The sequence below is a fragment of the Macrosteles quadrilineatus genome, unplaced genomic scaffold (assembly GCF_028750875.1).
Source record: "Macrosteles quadrilineatus isolate MER2022 unplaced genomic scaffold, UCM_ALF_1.0 Scaffold_9__3_contigs__length_116548681, whole genome shotgun sequence".
NCBI lineage: Eukaryota > Metazoa > Arthropoda > Insecta > Hemiptera > Cicadellidae > Macrosteles > Macrosteles quadrilineatus.
In genome coordinates, this window is record NW_026542602.1 from 15501923 (window position 1) to 15523844 (window position 21922).

Below are 21922 nucleotides of genomic sequence, written 5' to 3' on the forward strand. Positions count from 1 at the left end.
ATAATTACCAAGTCCCTGTTCGCAGCGCCATTTGTGACGGTGCAATTTCGTCCTGGGACAAAATTGTACTGTCGGCCTCGGATAGCTAATCTAATTGAGTTAGTCCAGGGTTAGTGGTAATAATAATAGTATTAGTTTTTAAAATATGGGCTCAGATATGGTCGTTAAAGCATCAGCTTTCAGTAAATGACACATTCATCACTGCCCGGGTTAGGCCTTAATTTAAACAAATTAGTAATTAGGTGTTAATTCCGGGAGTGAAACACTGGTCGTAATTAACTAAAATCTTAACTTCGAAAATAAAATAAAACCTCTACTTAATGGATATACCGTGTTTCACTTTTGGAATTAAAACCAATTATACTTACAATTAACCGATTCGATTGTCGCGGGTCCACCGAGCTATTTCGCCCTGGCCTAACACCTACTATTCGACGACACCAGAGTTATTTCACCACTGGCTAATTACCGGGCTATTCCGCCCTCGACCTACGGTTTCGCGATGTATATGCGCGGATCCGAGAGCTATTCCGCCCTCGGCCTAACACCTAGTATTCGACGCTACCAGGGTTATTTCACCACTGGCTTATTTACCGGGCTATTCCGCCCTCGACCTATCGTCTCGTTATATCCGCGGGCCCGAGAGCTATTCCGCCCTCAGCCTAACCCTAGTATTCGACGCTTCCAGGGTTATTCCACCACTGGTTATTACCGGGCTATTCCGCCCTCGCCCTACCAGGGAGATGTTGCTAGCTATTCGCCCAGCAATCAAGTCCGACTGGCCCGTGTCCTGCGCGGCTTTTATAGGAGTCGCGACGCTAGCGCAGTGCGTGGCCGCTCGGTGAACTAATGACTCTGCGCGGGCCATTTGAATTCGTACGAACGCTCGTTTTCTGATCTCGGTAAATTTTGACCGTTACAGTTTATTTGAAAAATTACTACTTAACTTTATAAAAACAAAGATATTAACACCGAAACGATGTAGCCATGACAACCATAGATGAAAACAAACAAGCAGAAAAACAAACAAACACAGGGCAAAAGAAATAGTTTGCAAAACGGCCATCTTTATTGGTTGTCATGAAGCCCAGAACCTGCTGAATACATTGTTATGCATTGTTACTGGGATCTTTCGATAGTACAAAATTCATCTGGGATTTTATAGGACAAAACAGAAAGCCTGCAACGCCGCCGTGATTATGGCAATTGACACTTCGAGTGTTAATGGTTACAAGAGAAAGACACTGTTTTTGTTGGATATATTTAAGTTTTATGATTTTAATTCAGATAATTCCTTATTTTTAAATTTCCAAACGACACAGTATGCTGTCGTCCACCGCTGAGTAATACATCTATCGTCTATTCGCCTGCACCGTTTTTTCATCATTCCACAACTCTGAATTACAATTTTTAATATTTTAATCAGTCTGTACAGTAGGCTAAGTAGAAGTGACACCTATTTCATTTGTTTTTTAAGAAGAAAACGTTTTGTTTATTGCACGGGAAATTATTATTTGTGAAATAGTGCAATAGTATTTCAATTTCAATATGGACATGGACTCGTCAACGCCACAATTGCCCAGTACTACAGGTCAGGTTGGGTACTCCAAACAAAAACGTTGCTACAGCTTCACTAAGGTCTGTGTCTGTATAACTTTATTATTGCTTTGCATTTAATGAGATACTAATTTCAAAAATCTAAAATTTAGTAGCCTTTTATTAATATTCAATTTTATCCAACATCTATTAGGACCTATTTTCTCGTATTTTACACAACAGTTTTATTTACATTTAGATTCAACATAATGTTAACAATATATTAGGGAATAGGGAATATTTAATATGAGTACAAACAAATGTTGGCTGAGAAAAGATATTTAAGTAAAACAAAGAGGATAACTAAAATGTTCAAGCTTACTGAACAACATATTCTTTGTCTATAATGTATAAAGAATGATTTATTTGATTAAGATAGTCAATCATTTGTAATTTTGTTTATTTGTTACCTGAGTCGGAATGCCAGCTCTGACAGCTCTCTCCAGTCCTTGTACTCCTTCCTTGTTGGATATCACCAGTACAATCTCTGCCCCCATGGCCACACTGCCTAGCCCCGAGGTGGCGTCTATCAGCGACTGTAAAACAAAACTGTGTGAAAAAAAAAAACTGAATGGGTACTAAAACTAGAGTATAGTCTGTGTGCTCTAGATGTTTGTTTTTAATGTATTGTTTTTAGCTTGATGATATACTTTTGAAATCTTGGCTAATAAAGTATCTATGTATATCTGTGGTGTGAGTTTTACCTTTCACTTCAGTCTGTATGCTGGCTTTTTTTACCCAAAAAGTATATGCTGTTTTACACATATTTACTATAACTATTTACAAGTTCTGTTGGATAAAGTAGGCATTTGCAAAAAATGATATTGTTAATGTTGACCTTATAATACCAGCTCAAGTTCCTTACTTCATCCACTACTATCCTAGCCTGTTCCCACATCTATCAAATGACTAGTCTCATCATAGTGTTAAAAATGTTGTGAAATAAAATTTATGCATCTCCCACCCAAGTTTGAATGACACTCTGTAATGAATTATGTTCCTTGTAGAAAGGGGGTCAATCCCTGTTGATGGATCCCTGTTGCCACTTGACAGATGTGTATGCAGAAAAGTGTTTAGAGGTAGAAAATGTACACTAGGGCGGAAAAAGTGGATTAGGGAGTTTGTTGAAGGTTGTAAATATTTGCTTGAGGCCGGCAGCAGGTGTTCATCTATTTCAATTGAAATAGTAAATGATTTTGATTTTGAGGAAACTTTGCTTGTTGATTGGAATGTTCAGACTTTTAGGGCTAACTGTGGACTAGGGATGAGCATCAATAGTCAATGTTTTCAAAACATCGACGTTTTTCTATCGATGTTACCGATGTTTTTGTTACATCCATATTTTTGTCGATCATCAATGTTTTTGGCCAAGTATTCAAATATCAATGTTTTCTATAACTGAATTGAAGGCCTGATATTAGTTTTGATGAAAATGTAAATGTTGGTCTTAACAAGAAATTTTAAAATTGTATTTATTCTATTCAAAGCCTGATGAAATATTGAATCCAAAAATATCGCAAACTGGACTAGACTTAGACAGGTGTAGAGTGAGATAACTAACTATCTACACTTTTGTGAGATCCTTGTTCTAAATGCTACCTAAAAATCAATTAATATTTGTAATAAATTTCAGTGGTAGCACTCCTGCTCTCAAGCACAATAAATTAATACCGATATTTTGCCTAGCAAATGTGACAGAGAAACTGCCAATTTAGAAATTATAGCTTGTAGCATAGGCTAACCAACACAAGAGAGTGTGTCAATGTGAATAGAGTAATGAGTATGCTAATATGTTAATTAGGTGAGGCAGTAAATGTAGCAGACGAAAAACTAAAACATCAATTAACATCGATGTTTTCACAACGCTGTTATCGGTAGATCGATGGTTGACCTATCGATGCTCATCCCTACTGTGGACCTTGATGGTCTAATTTCCATGGTAAACTAGCTGCTATGCTTTTATTCTAACGAACCACAACCTTACAATCATTATTTTCAAAACAAATTAATCAATTTAAAAACTTATTTTATAACTACAAAATAAGGTATAACTCATGCCTAATTTATACAGTATTTGATGCTTAGCTAGAAATAAAGGAAAATACCTGCAAATTAGTGCCACTGCCAGAGATAAGGATTCCAACACGTTTGCGAGAGGACAATCGACTGACCAAAGGAGCAACAAAAGGCTTCATAGTGGATTCAAAGGCAGCTGCTACATTCCCCACAACAACGGCTGGATCACCTGGAATTCCATTTAACTGTAAATAAGAGCTCTGAACATGTTCTTGATACACAGAATGCATAAGTATAAAACCCTCCAACAATATAATAGACATTAGTACAGTAGAGTGTGTACTGTCTATTATTCTTGGTATTATTCTTATTATGAATGTTGGTCTTAACAAGAAATTGTGATCGGGTTTATTCTATTCAAATGCTGATGAAATATCAAATCCAAAAATATTGCTACAAACACAGGAGACAATCAAAACTAGAAAAAATACATGTAAACATGAAAAAATGTATTTAAATGTAATCAATCAAAGTTGAAATAATGTACAGTATCTCATTTTAGTCATTTTTACTGACAATGACCAATTATGCGGAAAAAACAGCTATCCGAACACCCCCAATTGTATTAATCTACTCTCTACTGTGTACTACTATGTAAATATTTTAATTTTCATCATTTTAAAACAAAGTAAATTAAATGAGCACTTAGGATAAAATACAGTATATGATATAATTTGTTGTTTGGTTAAGAAGAGCAAATCACTCTAACCTGTTGGCTATCCTGCAAATCAGCTGTTATCATCCTTGGTCAAAGATGAGATTCATGGTAAAGTCATTAGTTCAGTTCTAGTTCATGTCTGGGCCCCATAGCAAACACACACTCGTTGTCATGTAAGTTACAAATTATTTAATTATAATATTAAGTTGAACAAATGTATAATGTATTGTATTTCAGGTATCAAGACTCTTATATGGTCATAAATAATGAATTCATATTTTTGCAAGTGATCACAAAGTGTAATATTATAATGTAAATACAAAGTCAATTTCCTGTTACAGATTGTATAAAAAGCACATGTTTCACAAATATTGAAAATTAATTAAATATTATTCAAGCTATGCTAATTAATGTTAATATGTTTGAATTAATAATTATGTGATGATTTTATATAACTTCACCTTGAGAAACTGTTAAATTAAAATGTAAAGTAACAATTGTCACAGTACTATTCATGATTGTTTTGGTCAGGAAATCACATGCTGTGAAAGGTATGAATATATTTTAAAATGCTCTAATATTAAAATAATGATTACCTTTTACTAGTATTTTCTGGACATATTTCCAGAACGAGTTTCAAGTGTGCTGTGGCTACCAATTTGACAACTCGAATCCGAGCCCTGGGGTACCATTCCGGTGCTATATTTGCAAGTCTACTGACTAAAGTAAGACTGTTCTCATTTATATTAGAAGTAATTAGTTACAAGAAGTAATGTACTTAGAAGGGAAGAATTTTGATTTAATTAAATGTCATGTATATTACTATGAAGATCATTGATTTCTCACCATTTAACCAATTGTAGTATAGCCTATGAATATCTGAAGAAGAAAATAAAATTTAATATTTAAAAAAGGCTAGACAAGGCAAAATTAAATAGTAAAGTACTGTTTGTTCCAAAATTGGCATATAATTGGGCAAAGTGATACATGGGGAAGCAATACTACTGCTATCTTAAACATCTTATAAATTACCCTATATCATCAAGTGTTTGAACAAAAAGTGCAAACTATGCAATTAATCATTTTACCATCAAATGCAAGCACTTGGTTCAAGGCTTGCGGTACAACTGTATACTTTTAAGTGCTGGTCTAAGTTGTATGGTCGTTAACTTCTTAATTATAAATAAGTCTTCCCTAAATATAGACCACCTGAAGCCAATTTTTATTGAAAAAGATCATAGTTGAATTAGCCACTTACTAGTTTATAAAGGTCTACAGTTCTACTTTCTCCCTTAAGAGTTTGCCACTGTGATAGTTGATGTGATATAAAAGCTGCTTTACATTTAAAAATTACAATAACATATATACTTACAGATTGGCTTGGTTAAAAAAGTTGGCATACTTGACAGAAACCAACAGTTTAATCAGCATATCCTTACAGTTTGGCTTTGTTAAAAAGAAAAAGTTGGCGTTCTTGACAGAAACCAGCAGTTTAAATCAGTATATCCTTACAGTTTGGCTTTGTTAAAAAGTTTGCGTACTTGACAGAAACCAACAATTAAAATCAGCATATCCTTAGATAAAGGCTAAGTTAAGTCATGTACAGTTAAGAATCACTAACCTAAAACAATGTCAAGTCATCCCAAGTTTAGCTATCACACTAGAGCAGCTAGAATCAAAGATAAGAGATCTGTCAGAGAAATTTTTAATAGTTAAAAATAAAATATCTGATCAGGATTTAGAAATCTATCAAGAAAATCTAAATAAATCATTATTAGAAGAAGAGGAAATAAATGCTAAATCAGATTTAGATGTAAATGTAATGACAACATCCAATGAAAGCTCCACTCCCATTAAACAAAATCAAGTAATAGTTAATGAAGCTAAAACTACACTTGAAGCTAACCCAAACTTTTACCCAATGATTCCAGTAAATGTGCAAGACCCATCAATTCAAGTAGCTATGTTAAACTCACAGCAAGCTCCAAACACAAATCCAAATCTAAGTATTTTCAATAAATTATCTAACCCAGCTGAAGCTTATTTACATAATATAACAATCACAAATGGACTTGACATAAACCCATTACTCGCATTTTTAAGAAATTTGGTTAAAATAAGATCTGAAACCAATTTAACAGACTTCCAACTTTATGAAATTTTGCCAAGCTATTCGCAACCTCCCCTCAGTACAAAAATATTACAAGGGAAAATACAGGGAATAACTTTGGATAAAGTACATGAAGATATTGTCAACACTTTCATTCCAATAACATTGAGAGAAAAACTTAAGCAAGAATTAATATACAGACCCCAATACCCAAATGAACCGTTATCTTTGTACATAAACGAGGTCAAGATAAGCAATCAGATCCTTAAAACTAAGTTATCTGAACCTGAGCTTATTTGTTTCATCAAGAACGGATTGAGACCAGAAATTAGGAATCAAATAATTTTTGAAAGTAATCCTAAAACATTCAGTGACCTAGAGCAATTATGTATAAGCCTCAACAACATTGGATACAATGATTACTTACGGGATAACATGTTTACTAACCAAACTCAAGTCCACAACTTCACACCTCAGCAATATTGTCAACCCACCAGCAATAACTTGAGACCTAATTTCACACCTCAGTGTAATCAGCATTCTAAACCTCACCAAAATCAAGCTAGACCATATTATTCAAGCTCTAATCATGATGCTAGGATTAAAACATGTTTTAATTGCAATAGAACAGGTCATATTGCTAGCCAATGTTATAGGAAGAAAAAAAACTCATAAATGAGGGAGTATTGAGTAATACTAACTTAAATACTTGTATTCCCGATGACACCAAGATATCTAATACTGAAAATCAATCACCTGAATATAAAACTGAGTTGAGAAAAATAATAAAGGATTGGAATAAATTCAGGAATGTAAAACATAACCGAGTGAAAGTATATGTAAATAATAAGCTACCTTGTATTCAAGTCAATGTACATAAAAATTTAATTGTAAATACTTTATTGGATACTGGAGCCAGCCAAAACTTCATAACACATGACCTATATAAGCAACTTAATAAATTAAAGGTTGTAAAGTCATTAACAAATTGGAAAGGTACCATGTTCGCTGCTAACAATAGCGAAATAAACGTGTTGGGTAAATGTAAATTTAAAATCAAGATTGGTTCATTTACTTGGAGGGAGGAATTTTTAGTCATGAAACATGACAACTATGACATGATTTTAGGCATGCCATTTATGTCAAACAAAGGACTAATAATTGATTTAGAGAATAATGTTTGCTACTTCAAATATAAGCCTGGAAAAATAATAAAGCTTAACCATTCATTAAATGAAGAAAATGAATCATTAAATGAAATGTTAATTGGTTGTTCTGATATGAGACAGGAAGTTAACAAATTAATAAATAAGTATCAAAATGTATTCACAGATAAAATTGGTTCTGCATTAAATCTAGAGGTGAAACTTGAAGTTACAGATAACATTCCAGTAAGTTCCAGACCTTACTACTTAAGTCCACCAAACTTACAAAAAATGAAAACCATAGTTGACGATTTATTAGCTCAAGATATCATTGAAGTATCGACTAGTCCATATTCATCACCCGCATTCCTCACCAAAAAGGACCGATTAGTTATAAACTATACAGAACTAAATAAGAAACTCGTAAAAATGGATTACCCTATAGGTGACCTAAATAACCTATACCAACATCTACAAGGAGCCCGATATTTTTCTGTAATAGACCTGAACAAAGCATTTTTACAATGCCCTTTAACAAAGGACAGCCGCCATTTAACAGCTTTTTGCACATCATTTGGTAAATACCAATATAAGCGAGTCAGCTTTGGACTTCAAGTAGGTAGCAGCGTATTATCAAGTTATCTTGATGGTTTATTTCACGACATAAACTTTGTATATTTAATAAAATTCCTGGATGACATTGTAATTTATAGCAAGGACAAAGAAGATCATCTAAAGCATTTAAAGGAAGTAATAAACCGCTTATCTCAAAACAACCTTACCGTAAATGTAGAAAAAGCCAAATTTTTCTGCAGGGAGATAAATTTTCTTGGCCATCGCATAAAAGATAACACTATATGCATTGATCCCGAGCGCACCGTGGCCATTAAAGATTTTCCCGTACCGAACACAGTAAAACAGGTACGCAGATTCGTAGGTATGTGCGGATACTGGAGCCGATATATCCCGAGATACTCAGATATATGCGCGCCATTGCATCGACTTAAGAGAAAGGGTGTTAAATTTAAATGGGATAATGAATGTCAGGAAGCATTTGAAAAACTAAAGCAACACATAAGTAACCCACCGTTATTGCAACTGGCAGATTTTAACAAACCATTTGTACTACAAACGGATGCTTCTAGCATAGGTGCTGGTGCTGTACTCTTACAAGCCAATGACTTAGAAGATTTATTACCGATAGGATATTTTTCCCGAAAATTTACAGATGCAGAATTAAAATATTCTATCTATGAGAAGGAAGCCTTAAGCGCTATATATGCCATGGAACATTTTCACCAATATTTGGAAGTGAGAAAATTTAAACTGATTACTGACAATCAAGCTTTAAGTTATGTCCTAAACACAAAACGCAAGATTGGACGTTTAGCTCGTTGGGTAGAGCGATTAATAAATCTAGATTACAGTGTTGAATTTCGTCATGGTTCCGAAAATATACTGGCGGATTGTTTATCAAGATTATATGCGGAAACTCCTAATGAAGATGATCAAATAACTTCGGAGTCACATCAAGAAATAAATATGATATTAAATAAGTGCAAAACTGATAAGAAGAATGCAACCCAAAATCACACTAGAACAAAATCCATGAATGAAGGAGATAACAGATCACCGAAGTCATCCATTGAAGATAAACATTTTTGCAATTTAGTAGATGAAATTCCCTTAGCATTCACACAATTGGAATACCAACAGAATAATGAGGCTGACTGTACTAAGATAAAAGCTAGTATAACAAAAGGAGAACATAGTAACTGTTATTTCATGAAGAACAATATTTTAATGTACAAAAATAGCAAAGATAAACCACGGATCTACTTGCCTGAAAAGTTATTTAATCTAATATTTACATTTTACCACAACACCATTTTTGGAGCTCACTTTGGAATTGCAAGAACTACTGCCAGAATAAATGAATATTTTTACCATCCTCAGTTAAATAACTTCATAGCACAAAAAGTAAAAGCTTGTAACATTTGCATGATGTCAAAAAGTACACAAAGAAAATATGAGGGAAAATTAATTTCAATTACTGCTGAAAATGCTATGGATACAATATACATGGATGTATTAGGACCTCTAGTACGTTCCAAAAAAGGGAACAAATATATATTAGCATTACACGATGCATTCACGAGATATACTTGGCTATATACATTGAAGGAATGCAATTCAAAATCCATTATTGAAAAATTGAAATGGACATTTGCCAACTTTTCTATACCAAAAACAATTGTTACAGATAATGCTAGTTATTTCGTATCAAACCAATTTAAGTCATATTTATTTAAACATTTTATCAGCCAAAGATGTACTCCTGCATATAAAAGTAGTGGAAACAAAACGGAACGCATTTTTAGAGACCTAGGAGCCGTATTAAGAAGTTTTTATCATGATAAACAAACTGAATGGGATACAGAGCTGGATTTAATTCAGATTAGTCTCAACACAGCTGTAAACTCTTCAACAAAATCCAGTAGCTTCAAACTGATGTTTAACCACGAGCCTAGCTGCGCCTTGACTAACCTATGGGACATCAAGAGCCTAATTTCATCGGAATTAACCTTAGAAGAAAGAAAAGAAAATCTGAAGAAAGCTATAATGAATGCAAGAAAAAGTATCCAATTCAACCGAAACCGTCAGAGATTCTCCGCTTCAAGAACTAAACATCCATTTAAGCTAAATTGTTTAGTATATGTCAGAACGCATTATTTAAGTAGCAAAGTTAACAAGTTTTGTAAGAAACTAGCCCCCAGATACATAGGAATTTTTCGCATAATACATTGGTTAACTGATGTAACATGTTTGATACAACGAACAAGTGACCCACTTGATGTTAGGAAGGTACATATAATAGATTTGAAATTATATGAACCAGGTTAATTGAAACGAGTCTAAGAATTGTACTTTGTATTATAATCGCATTACTAGAAAATGTAAATAAGAAAAAGGTTAAGATGCAAAACATTACTGGGAATACTTGGAATTTTAACTTGTTAAGTCATGTAGGGAAAAGTTAACATGAGATAACATGATGAGATTCAGAGATTGAGAAGGGAATTAATTATTTTATGTATGTTATTTAGGGATGATTTAAGGTCGTAATACAATAATTGTGTAACGTAACGATTTGGATTAGAGTTTACAACGCGAAAGAATTCAGATATTAAAAGGTTAAATCACAAGAGGGATGCATGACTTGAGTTAATGTGTTGTATGCTAGATGATGAATGGGATGCGAAAGTTGTATATTTGTGTATAAATGTAGAGAGAGAATGAGAATTAGTATTAGGAGACATTAATTGCTGTACATAACACTTCACTACACTGAACGATTGTATATAAATGAATTTTAAACACTAAAAACACACGATTTAACACAAACACAACACGACACACACACACGTTAAACAGATACATAATGAAAAAGAAGAATGTGTAGCTAGGAATAAAATAATATCTGAAATCACGCGACCAGTATTGCCAACGCAACTTGTTTCCTTGTTTGAGAAATACAGAAATGTTGTATTTAAATAAATGTATTACGATTTTAAACTCACAGACATGGTTTGGTTTATATCATATAATAATGAATTTTCTTGTAAATAGAGGTCGTTTAGTAATTTGAAGGGCAAAATGTATCAGTTATGAAACTCATATCGGTGAAATGGATGCAATTAAATAAGTTGTATGTAAAACATGAGGTTGGTATTACAATAATAATGCAATGACCCGCCGCCTGGTCAGTGCTGCGCTCAGACAGCAAAGATGTCTACTATTGCAGGTTATCAGCTGTGCAGTACGTTGTCTTAGCATTGTTGATAAAAAGGCACGAATTCAAATGATAAATGAAGAGAAGGAAATATTATTTTAAGTTATAATAGTTCATAAGTGAAAGTGTTTAGTTTTAAAATAGCTGAAAATTGAGAAGCGTGGGGATATTTTGTACTACTATGTAAATATTTTAATTTTCATCATTTTAAAACAAAGTAAATTAAATGAGCACTTAGGATAAAATACAGTATATGATATAATTTGTTGTTTGGTTAAGAAGAGCAAATCACTCTAACCTGTTGGCTATCCTGCAAATCAGCTGTTATCATCCTTGGTCGAAGATGAGATTCATGGTAAAGTCATTAGTTCAGTTCTAGTTCATGTCTGGGCCCCATAGCAAACACACACTCGTTGTCATGTAAGTTACAAATTATTTAATTATAATATTAAGTTGAACAAATGTATAATGTATTGTATTTCAGGTATCAAGACTCTTATATGGTCATAAATAATGAATTCATATTTTTGCAAGTGATCACAAAGTGTAATATTATAATGTAAATACAAAGTCAATTTCCTGTTACAGATTGTATAAAAAGCACATGTTTCACAAATATTGAAAATTAATTAAATATTATTCAAGCTATGCTAATTAATGTTAATATGTTTGAATTAATAATTATGTGATGATTTTATATAACTTCACCTTGAGAAACTGTTAAATTAAAATGTAAAGTAACAATTGTCACAGTACTATTCATGATTGTTTTGGTCAGGAAATCACATGCTGTGAAAGGTATGAATATATTTTAAAATGCTCTAATATTAAAATAATGATTACCTTTTACTAGTATTTTCTGGACATATTTCCAGAACGAGTTTCAAGTGTGCTGTGGCTACCAATTTGACAACTCGAATCCGAGCCCTGGGGTACCATTCCGGTGCTATATTTGCAAGTCTACTGACTAAAGTAAGACTGTTCTCATTTATATTAGAAGTAATTAGTTACAAGAAGTAATGTACTTAGAAGGGAAGAATTTTGATTTAATTAAATGTCATGTATATTACTATGAAGATCATTGATTGCTCACCATTTAACCAATTGTAGTATAGCCTATGAATATCTGAAGAAGAAAATAAAATTTAATATTTAAAAAAGGCTAGACAAGGCAAAATTAAATAGTAAAGTACTGTTTGTTCCAAAATTGGCATATAATTGGGCAAAGTGATACATGGGGAAGCAATACTACTGCTATCTTAAACATCTTATAAATTACCCTATATCATCAAGTGTTTGAACAAAAAGTGCAAACTATGCAATTAATCATTTTACCATCAAATGCAAGCACTTGGTTCAAGGCTTGCGGTACAACTGTATACTTTTAAGTGCTGGTCTAAGTTGTATGGTCGTTAACTTCTTAATTATAAATAAGTCTTCCCTAAATATAGACCACCTGAAGCCAATTTTTATTGAAAAAGATCATAGTTGAATTAGCCACTTACTAGTTTATAAAGGTCTACAGTTCTACTTTCTCCCTTAAGAGTTTGCCACTGTGATAGTTGATGTGATATAAAAGCTGCTTTACATTTAAAAATTACAATAACATATATACTTACAGATTGGCTTGGTTAAAAAAGTTGGCATACTTGACAGAAACCAACAGTTTAATCAGCATATCCTTACAGTTTGGCTTTGTTAAAAAGAAAAAGTTGGCGTTCTTGACAGAAACCAGCAGTTTAAATCAGTATATCCTTACAGTTTGGCTTTGTTAAAAAGTTTGCGTACTTGACAGAAACCAACAATTAAAATCAGCATATCCTTACAGTTTGGCTTTGTTAAAATGTTGGCGTACTTGACAGAAACCAACAGTTTAACTCAGCATATCCTTACAGTTTGGCTTTGTTTAAAAGTTGGCGTACTTGACAGAAACCAGCAGTTTAAATCAGCGCACTCTGATAGAGGCTCAACTCAAATACGTCAATTTTTATTCCAACAAAACTGACAAAAATTTTAATATCTAGTTCCATTTATTGGTCAAAGATGATACCAAGATCAAGATCAAGATGAGGATAAAGAGATTCCTCGCATTAAACAATACAAAATACATGTAACATAGAAAGAAATACACTAAATAAGGAACAATATCATATAGCATAAAAGCTTTACCAGTAGAAACTCTGCTGCATACAGAGCCGATGACTGTTGCTTCAGGCAGCTTGGCCAAGACAGCATCTACTGTCTCCGCAGCAACAACCAGTACCAGACCCAGGCCGCAGTTGAATGTCCGCAGCATCTCCTGCTCACTGATCACTCCTGCAGCAAAACATTCGGCCAAGAAATCTTTGAGATTACTGGTACAAACAAACAGTAATCATTTTACTTTTACATTTTGTTGACTTTAAAAATTTTTATACTAGATACTATTCAATGTGGTTGAGGCATTAAATAACCTAATTTGCAAATAGGCAAGGTAAATATTGTTTTTTTTTTTTTGCAAATCAAAGGGTAAATTTTAAATTGACAAATCATATGATAAAATCACTTATTCCCATCAAATTATGTATCAAAATCAACAGAAGATTTACGTTGCATATAATTTTAAATGGGCCTTAGAAGTTTTAGAAGCTTTTGCTATGTTTGAGGGTTTCAACTTCTTGTTCACATTTTGCAGATTTTGATTTAAATTTTGGATTTCAGCTTGCTGAGATTCTAAAGTTTTGTTTTGGATGGTGAGTTTTGGGAGAATTTCGTTTTGTATGATAGCCAAGTGAGTTTTAGAATTTTGTTCGCATTCTTATCTTGTTCTCTGAGACTTTGTACTACAAGCAATAAAATAAAATAGGGTTTGGTTTAAACTTGGTACATTTCTAGGCAATTGTCCCTAATACTTTTGGTACTAAGCAATTTAAAACTTAGACCACACATTGGAATGCAATTAATTTAGGCACAATGTCCTATAAAGTGATGTTAACACTGTGAAGAGCTGGCAGGCTCTGGGTAGAGGCAATGGTTGAAGCTCTGGAAGTCACTTGTCCATTGTTGAAAGGTACAGCTGGTGAATTCACATAAATAACACTTGCCACAGTAATTTTTTATTTTCTTTTGACTATTTTTGAAAAATAATACTATATTTAAGATTTTATTATTTTGCAATTTTCTTACAAGGATATATTATTTGTTATAAGTAGGAATTGACATTGACATTTTATATTCTAACATAAAATACGATAGCTTAGCACATTATTAGGGGCATTACCAAACATTATAGGAGAAAACGCACAAAATTAAATAGAAATTAATATTAGAGTGAAAATTTAAAAACGTACGTTTTCAGGAAAAGCACTTTTAAAATTTCTTGTTCCGTTTTTTGAAACTTTTTTTATTTTTTTAATTTTATTGACATTTGAAGTTTCATAAAATGTCCATGGTAACGCAATATCTTTTGTGATTTTTTATTAATAGAGCATCTTTGATGGAAAAACACGAAATTATGTCACGACCATCACGGACATCAAACTGAATATTAAAAATAGTTAATATTATTTTTGTAACTATGTTTTGCTATTAATTAATTAACTTTTATGACCATCATACAATAAACAGCTCACTAAGCTTTTGGTATATATGGTCTTTCTAGAAAAAAATAAAAAAATTTAAAAAGTTGAAAAAAAGCCAATAAAATCTTTTTAAGTTTGTATAACTCCGAAAAAACTTACCTGAGACCCGAAAAATCGTTATGTTTTTATAGAGGTGTACTTCTTTTGTGTATAAAACATTGAAATATGATGATATTTTAATTTTTGAAATTTTTATGATAGAAATCATCAACGTGATGGTCAGGGACAAGCGGTACGGTCGTGAATTGTCTGAAAAAAATTAAATCTTTGTAAACAATCCTTCAACTATACTGTTAGTTATAGTAAAAATATGTGTTTCAATTGAACTAAACTGTTCAATTTACAATGATATTTAAGTTATTGTCACGACCAAACACAGTATAACCCATAAGGCTGGATTGGTCGTGAAAGAACCCGTGATGGTCGTGAAACTTTGGTCGGGACATTACGTGTTATTTGGCTCTGTTCTGGCGGTAGCCCTGCACCTCATGTTCGAGGATACAAAGTGGACTTCTAGGTTAATGTAGCAATATAAATATCATATCAACAAAAATCAACCCCACGTCTACTTCATCAAATGACTATGTATGGTCCGGACACACCAAAATTACAAAAAACACAAAATTACCTTTATTAATCTTGTAACTACTTCTTTCAACACAAAACAACCGGCACAACAAACTTGACGTACACCCCGAACTAGTCTCTAAAACGAACTGACACAATCGACGCCAGGCTTGCCACTGTCGTGCTCCAAAGTTGAAAATTTTTCCCAAATGGTCGTGACGCCAAATCGAGGGACAGACTTATTTTGTCATGGTAGTCAGTTTGCAATGACACTAAAATTATAATATGCTCCTTTTTTGTAAGTTTAATAACTATTGATGACATAAAAATATGGCTTGATATATTTCGGCATAAATAATTAGTCTAAAAACAGCGTGAAAGTTGGAAAATGTACCCTAGGGACACGTCATGGTCGTGAATTTCGAGACTTTAAAAATACGAAAAAAATACCTAGAACCTATTTAAAACCAAATAAATGTGTGTAACATGTTGCCCCCGTCCCAAAAAATATTAAAATACATAATAATAAACTACAAATCCAGTATCTACGAAGTAAAAGGCCAGGGACATGAAAACGTACGTTTTTAAATTTTCACTCATTAATGATGAATGAATAACATGTAATATTACACAGTTCCGGCGACTTTGGGGTGTATACCTGAGGTGGCTAGCCATGAGAAGACGGGAGGTATGGTCCAGCAGTTAGCGTCCAGTGTCACACCCAGTTGTGGAGGCAACACTCGTGGTAGGTTGTCTATCAGACCTCCACCAGTGATGTGTGCAAGAGCCTTAACATGATGTATCACAGGCATCACTGACTTGACGTAGAGCTTCGTGGGAGTCAGCAGCTCCTCACCTGTACATCAAATAATGTTTCATCAAATAAAACGTTTAAGGCTTAAACTTAAAACCCAGAATAGCAAGTTTTACTTCACTCTACTTTAATTGTCAAGGATTATCTGAGGAGGTAATTTTGTTTAGTCATTATTTTGTCATACCACACATTTGGAGGCCCAAGAAACGAATTATAAGTAGGGGACTGCGGGTCCCTGATATTTACAGGTCAGGGTGGGTTGATGCTGACAGTTGACTCGAGGGTGGGTTTTGGCCAGGAATACTTTTTGGGTCAAGCTCAAGTGAGGTCGAGCCAAGCTTTTTTTTTGTTTTTGCAGAAAGCGTCTGCGAACTTGTGAAATCGAAAATTGACTATGTTTCCACAATTGTGTGTGATGTTCATGGATTTTCCATGTTGGACAAGATGATGATGTCAGTCACTATGACCGCGGAAGTTGTTCTCGATTTTGCCATGACCATTGAAGATGTCGTAGTTTCGCAGCAACACAGAGGATATGTTGAAGACTTTGCTGTATGAAGAATATGTTCTTGATTCCCCTGTAATATTGGGAGAGATCATGTACAGTATTATTTAAACCAATTATAGTATAAACCAATTTTGTATAACCAATTTTAAGAAAAAGCAATACTTTCCGAAGCAATCCCGATTTTGGCCCAAGACCCTTGGGTCTACATTTTTTACCTAACCCCAAGTAAAATATTCTAGCCCGCATAACCCCTAATTAAAATAGGCATATGTATTATTTTTTGCCATCAATCTTAACAATTTTGCAAAATTAAAGCAGCCAAATAAAAATACTCTATCCCATAGAAAGTTAAGTTAAAACAAAACTTAATGTGTTTAAAGAATCAAAATATATTAGATTTGATGTTAATATTCAATATACAATTAAATTATTCCAGTATTCCTCAAATTAGCTAAACTATTATATTCTTCCTGTATTACTCACCAAGAGTTTTGTCACTGAACGGAGCTTTGTCTTTGACACCAAGACCTTGCATACTCATAACTTTACGCACAAGACTGAAGCCATTACTGTGAACTCCACTCGACCCCAGTCCAAGTACCTGAAACAACACCAACACTTCAACTTTCCAATAAAAAATCGAGTATTCTGCAAAATTAGGATTGAAACTTTTACTAAGGAACATAAATTAAACATTGTGGTAATGTTGATGATTAAAGTCAAGCAACTGAATTTATTAAGTCCAAAAATAAAAAAAAATTCTATGTAGCTTAGGGGCAAGTGTGTTTAAATATTGAATAATAATAATATCATTAATCTTTAATATTAAAACGAAACAGTGTTTTTTTATTTCACGATTCTGAATCAACCACTCGACAGATTTTCATGATTTTTGTGTTGAAAGAAAGATAATTTTGAGAACTAGGGAATGTTGAAGCCATAATTTTAGTTTAGGGTCCCAGTTTGTTAGAAATTAAGTTTTAATTTTTAAAAAGTCTAGCAGCCGACGCTAAGATTCTAAACTAGCTTTTGGCATAAAATAATTTTCCTACAGTCACCCGACAATGTTGGCTTCCTTGTACTGTTTATAGTACAGAAAGCTGCTAATTGCTGCATATTTATACTTTGCCGTACGGTTTATACTTTGCCGCACGGTTTTTACTTTGCCGCACATCAGGATTCCAACGAAACAACACAAAACAGCGTGGTTCTATTATGCACGTAATCCGTGTACGCTTGGAAATAGGTTGGCAACACTTAAAGATAATAATACTATGAGCAGCTGATTGACTATTATAACTTCGATTTAACCTGTCATTTCGTGTTTATAGTTTCGGTATTTCTGAACTTCCTGGACTTTTCTTTTAAACGTTTTTAAAACATTCCTACGATCTTAATAAACAAAAAAAATACATTTAAAGCAGTTTTTTAGGCGCGGAAACCACTTCAAATTACAAAAACATACGGAACTATATTCTCAAAACGCGGAGCACATTTCTTGCCGAGGAAAAATAGCGGAGTGATACGGACCGCGGGTACTACTTTCTCTAAGGGCACCATTTGTGTTGCCAGCTGAATCTAAAAACGTGTTGTATAGTGTTTGAAAGACTAATTATTTATATGATTCATAGTGACTGTAGGAAAAATATAATGTGTAACACGAGTGAAGAAGGCCTTTGCTGCACTCGAGATCATTCCGTAAACATTGCTCTCGTGTGCAGCAAAGTGCCACTTTCACCACTAGTTACACAAATAACTATTGCTTAACATAACAGCTGTAAACATTCAGCTTTTGTGTCACAAATTCAGCATTTGGAATAAATTAAAAGACATACTAAGGGTTGACTCATTTATACTATGTGTAATGCTAATCATTGATACATTCAATCCTTCGATAAGAGGATGACAGATTTTTTTAAATATACATAGGTAAAATACTAGGATGTTCAAAGGATTTTTAAAATAAATCTTTGTAATCTTCGGTTTGTTTTAGTGCAATATAATTTTCTTTTAACTAACAGCTGGTTAAATATAAATATGCTCTGTAGAACTATTAAGTTATTTTATTTACTCTGATTTGTCATTGATTTTTAGGAAATAAGTTAGATTAGAAGACCACCGAGAAAAGTAACACCATCGATGTATACAAGTCGAGGCTCTGTACACGAGTCTTAAAAAAAGGATATGCAAATTATTATATTGCTTAACTTTTTTAGAAAAGAGTAGGAAAATCCATTTTTTACACGTTTTAATTCATCTTGGTTTGTTTACAATCAATGTTTTTGAATGATTAAACTTTGGATTAGGCCCGGAAATATTGATGTCATCAATCAAGAAATTTATTTACACAATAATTACCAATACATAGGATACAAAAGTGCAAAAACCACAAATGGTTTGTCGGCACTAAAAATATTGTTTCTTATTTACCATACAGTTTTGTCAGTTTGAATCAGTAGCATGCAGTTTTATGAGTTCTTAATTGTCTCTTGAGTAATTAATAACAAAAAAAAAGATAACAAAGACACAAATATCTGTAAAAATTCAACAGTAACAATAATAAATAAACTATTGGAATAAATAACAATAATATATTACTTTAACTTCAACTAAAAATGTACCTAAATAAATTAAATGCATAATTGTAATAAATTATGCATAAAGAAGGAGATCAAGAATCCTCATGAATACAATTTTAAATTACCACCACAACCCAGACGGGCTTTATCCAAAGATATACAGATATGAATGACATAGATTGAGCACAACATCATTGGCCTAGGATACTGCAATTCGACAAACCATCCTTTTATGAAATCTAAAAAGTTGTTTGGCGTGTGTTTAGTTGTGGTTACGTTTGGAGGCACTGAATATTTTATAGTTTAAATAAATGAATATGGGGAATTACGGTGTACATTGATTCAATGAGGGTGGTTTAATTATTAAGGATATTAGAACTGATAACGGAATTGATAATAAACATAGAAAATTAATTACGTCACTAGCTTTACTAGCGTGTTCTACGTTTTAAATTCCTTCAACATGTGACCAGTTCTTTTGTTAAATGAATATTATTTTATTTTTCACTCAGCTGTTTACCAAAACAAACTATATGTTGCTGTTTTTACTTTTCTTTGTTTACACTTATTTATTTAGCAATTGATGCAGTGAAATAGATAAAAGGATATGTGTGGACGATTCGTTTAATGATGTCAGGACACCAACGTTATAATTATGTGTACTGTGAATTTTATTGGAAGTTTTCGATTTATTTTAGGGAGTTTCTATTCAGACCTGGAAATTGTGTATAGTAGGCTATGAGTGATTGTATTGTGTTGATATTGATTATGGAAGAGGCAGGTATGCGATGGAATTGGAAGGTGATATCGTTGACTAGGCCTGTACACTTTCTCAATTGATAATTACTCTTTCTACTGTAGGATGCTAAAAAATTTGTCTTTATACGGGTAAGCTATATGTTCTGATTTATACACAGTTTTCTGACTACTCCCGTACGTAGGACGGGCTAACACCTCGTACATATTGAAATTGGAATCAAAACTAAAATGAAAGAGAACTCACTTTGTCACCAGGTTTGATCTGGTCTAGACGCGGCAGCACATTACTCCGCTCTACTGCTCCAACTGCAAACCCTGCCAAGTCAAAATCTCCATCTTTGTAAAGTCCTGCCATCTCTGCTGTCTCGCCTCCTGCAAATATTGTTTACAGTGTAACGAGTTATTTTTCCTAGTGGGGTAAATTTTCGTTATTGGGCCGCGCGTCTGTTGAGGTAAGCAAGCGGCGGCGGTGAACCTGGCTAGCGCCCTTTGACCCGGCTTATCAGTTCGGATAAGCTTGGGTATCCTGGAACTACCGGATAGCCGAGAAGGACATTCTTCTAGTTGTGGATCCCGTACAGTGAGGAAGAGCGAGTGTGTGTCTTGTGGAGACGACTGGTGTACTGGTGTACGTTGGTGTTGTACGGTACAGTGGGACTGGTGGACAGTGAGTGTCGGCGTTCAAGTTGGGTAGTGACCCACTTGTGGTGAGTGGACGACGTTTTATTATATTTTGGTTTAAGAGTTGATAGTTGACATTAAGAACATTCATTTCCGATTTAATTGCGAGAGTTAGAGTTGTAACCGTGCTGGTCAAAGCCTGATGGTAATTAGTATTTACAGGTGTCAGGAATAATATTAAAGTATATTCCTGACGGTTCTGGGCAGGCGCTAGAGCGCAAATAATATAATTTATTGACTGTGGTAGATATTATTTTGCGTTGTACCAAGAGTTAGTTACATTACTAATCACTCTGAGGCCCGACAAACCTAGGCTGCACGATTTGGCGTGCGTAGTTGGAAGCACGCGGCCAGTAGGCTAGTAGCTAATATTATTAGCCTATTAACAGAAGCCCAGCTAAGTAATATAAAGTTGGTAGTAGCAGTAGCAGTAGCAGTAGTAGGGTTGTTATTGTTTAATCATTTGATTATTTTAATTTAACCTGAACAGCTTGTTTAGTAATCCAACACGTTATCTTGGTAGCTTGGATAGCGGATTACCGGCTATCAGATAATATATTTATCTAGTGTTTGGAACGTATTTAATATTTATTTATCTGCTACTAAGTAGCTCAATAATTTAATAGTAGTGCAATTGACATCTAGACCAGCTACTAGAGGTTTAGTCAATCTGCCTATAGTATACTGGTACTATTATATGGTATTATTATTGAGTGAACTGTTTGATTCTTAGCTTGGGCATTAGAGTTGTGTATTGGATTATAGTGGGCTAGTAGACCCCGCCTGGTGATAACTCGCGTTGTGGTTTTTATTGGCAAGTCGTCGTGTAACTCACTGTGTTTTAGGCATTCTGGGCTGAATTATTGGATAGTTAGGACGAAGCCTGAGTTGCGTAGTCAGCAACGACCCCCTAGAAGAGTGGAGAATCGGCGTAGGCCTGGTGGTGATTATTGCACGTTTGTTTTGGTGACTTGTTATCGACTTGTTCACAGTGCCCGTGTATGAGCCAGTCCTAT

General features: G+C 33.8%; 1 protein-coding gene across 2 annotated transcripts in view; it reads right to left on the bottom strand.

Annotated features, from left to right (window-relative positions):
* The window catches only part of LOC129001988 (trifunctional purine biosynthetic protein adenosine-3-like), a 43602-nt gene that overhangs the window by 9000 nt on the left and 12680 nt on the right, over positions 1-21922 (bottom strand). For both annotated transcript variants that reach the window (XM_054429459.1, XM_054429458.1), the window contains exons 12-17: positions 20470-20597; positions 17371-17488; positions 16224-16421; positions 13548-13694; positions 3702-3841; positions 2007-2132 (exon numbers count right to left, since the gene is read on the bottom strand). In XM_054429459.1, the coding sequence (XP_054285434.1) occupies positions 2007-2132; positions 3702-3841; positions 13548-13694; positions 16224-16421; positions 17371-17488; positions 20470-20597 (857 nt within the window). The remainder of the gene's footprint in view (positions 1-2006; positions 2133-3701; positions 3842-13547; positions 13695-16223; positions 16422-17370; positions 17489-20469; positions 20598-21922) is intronic.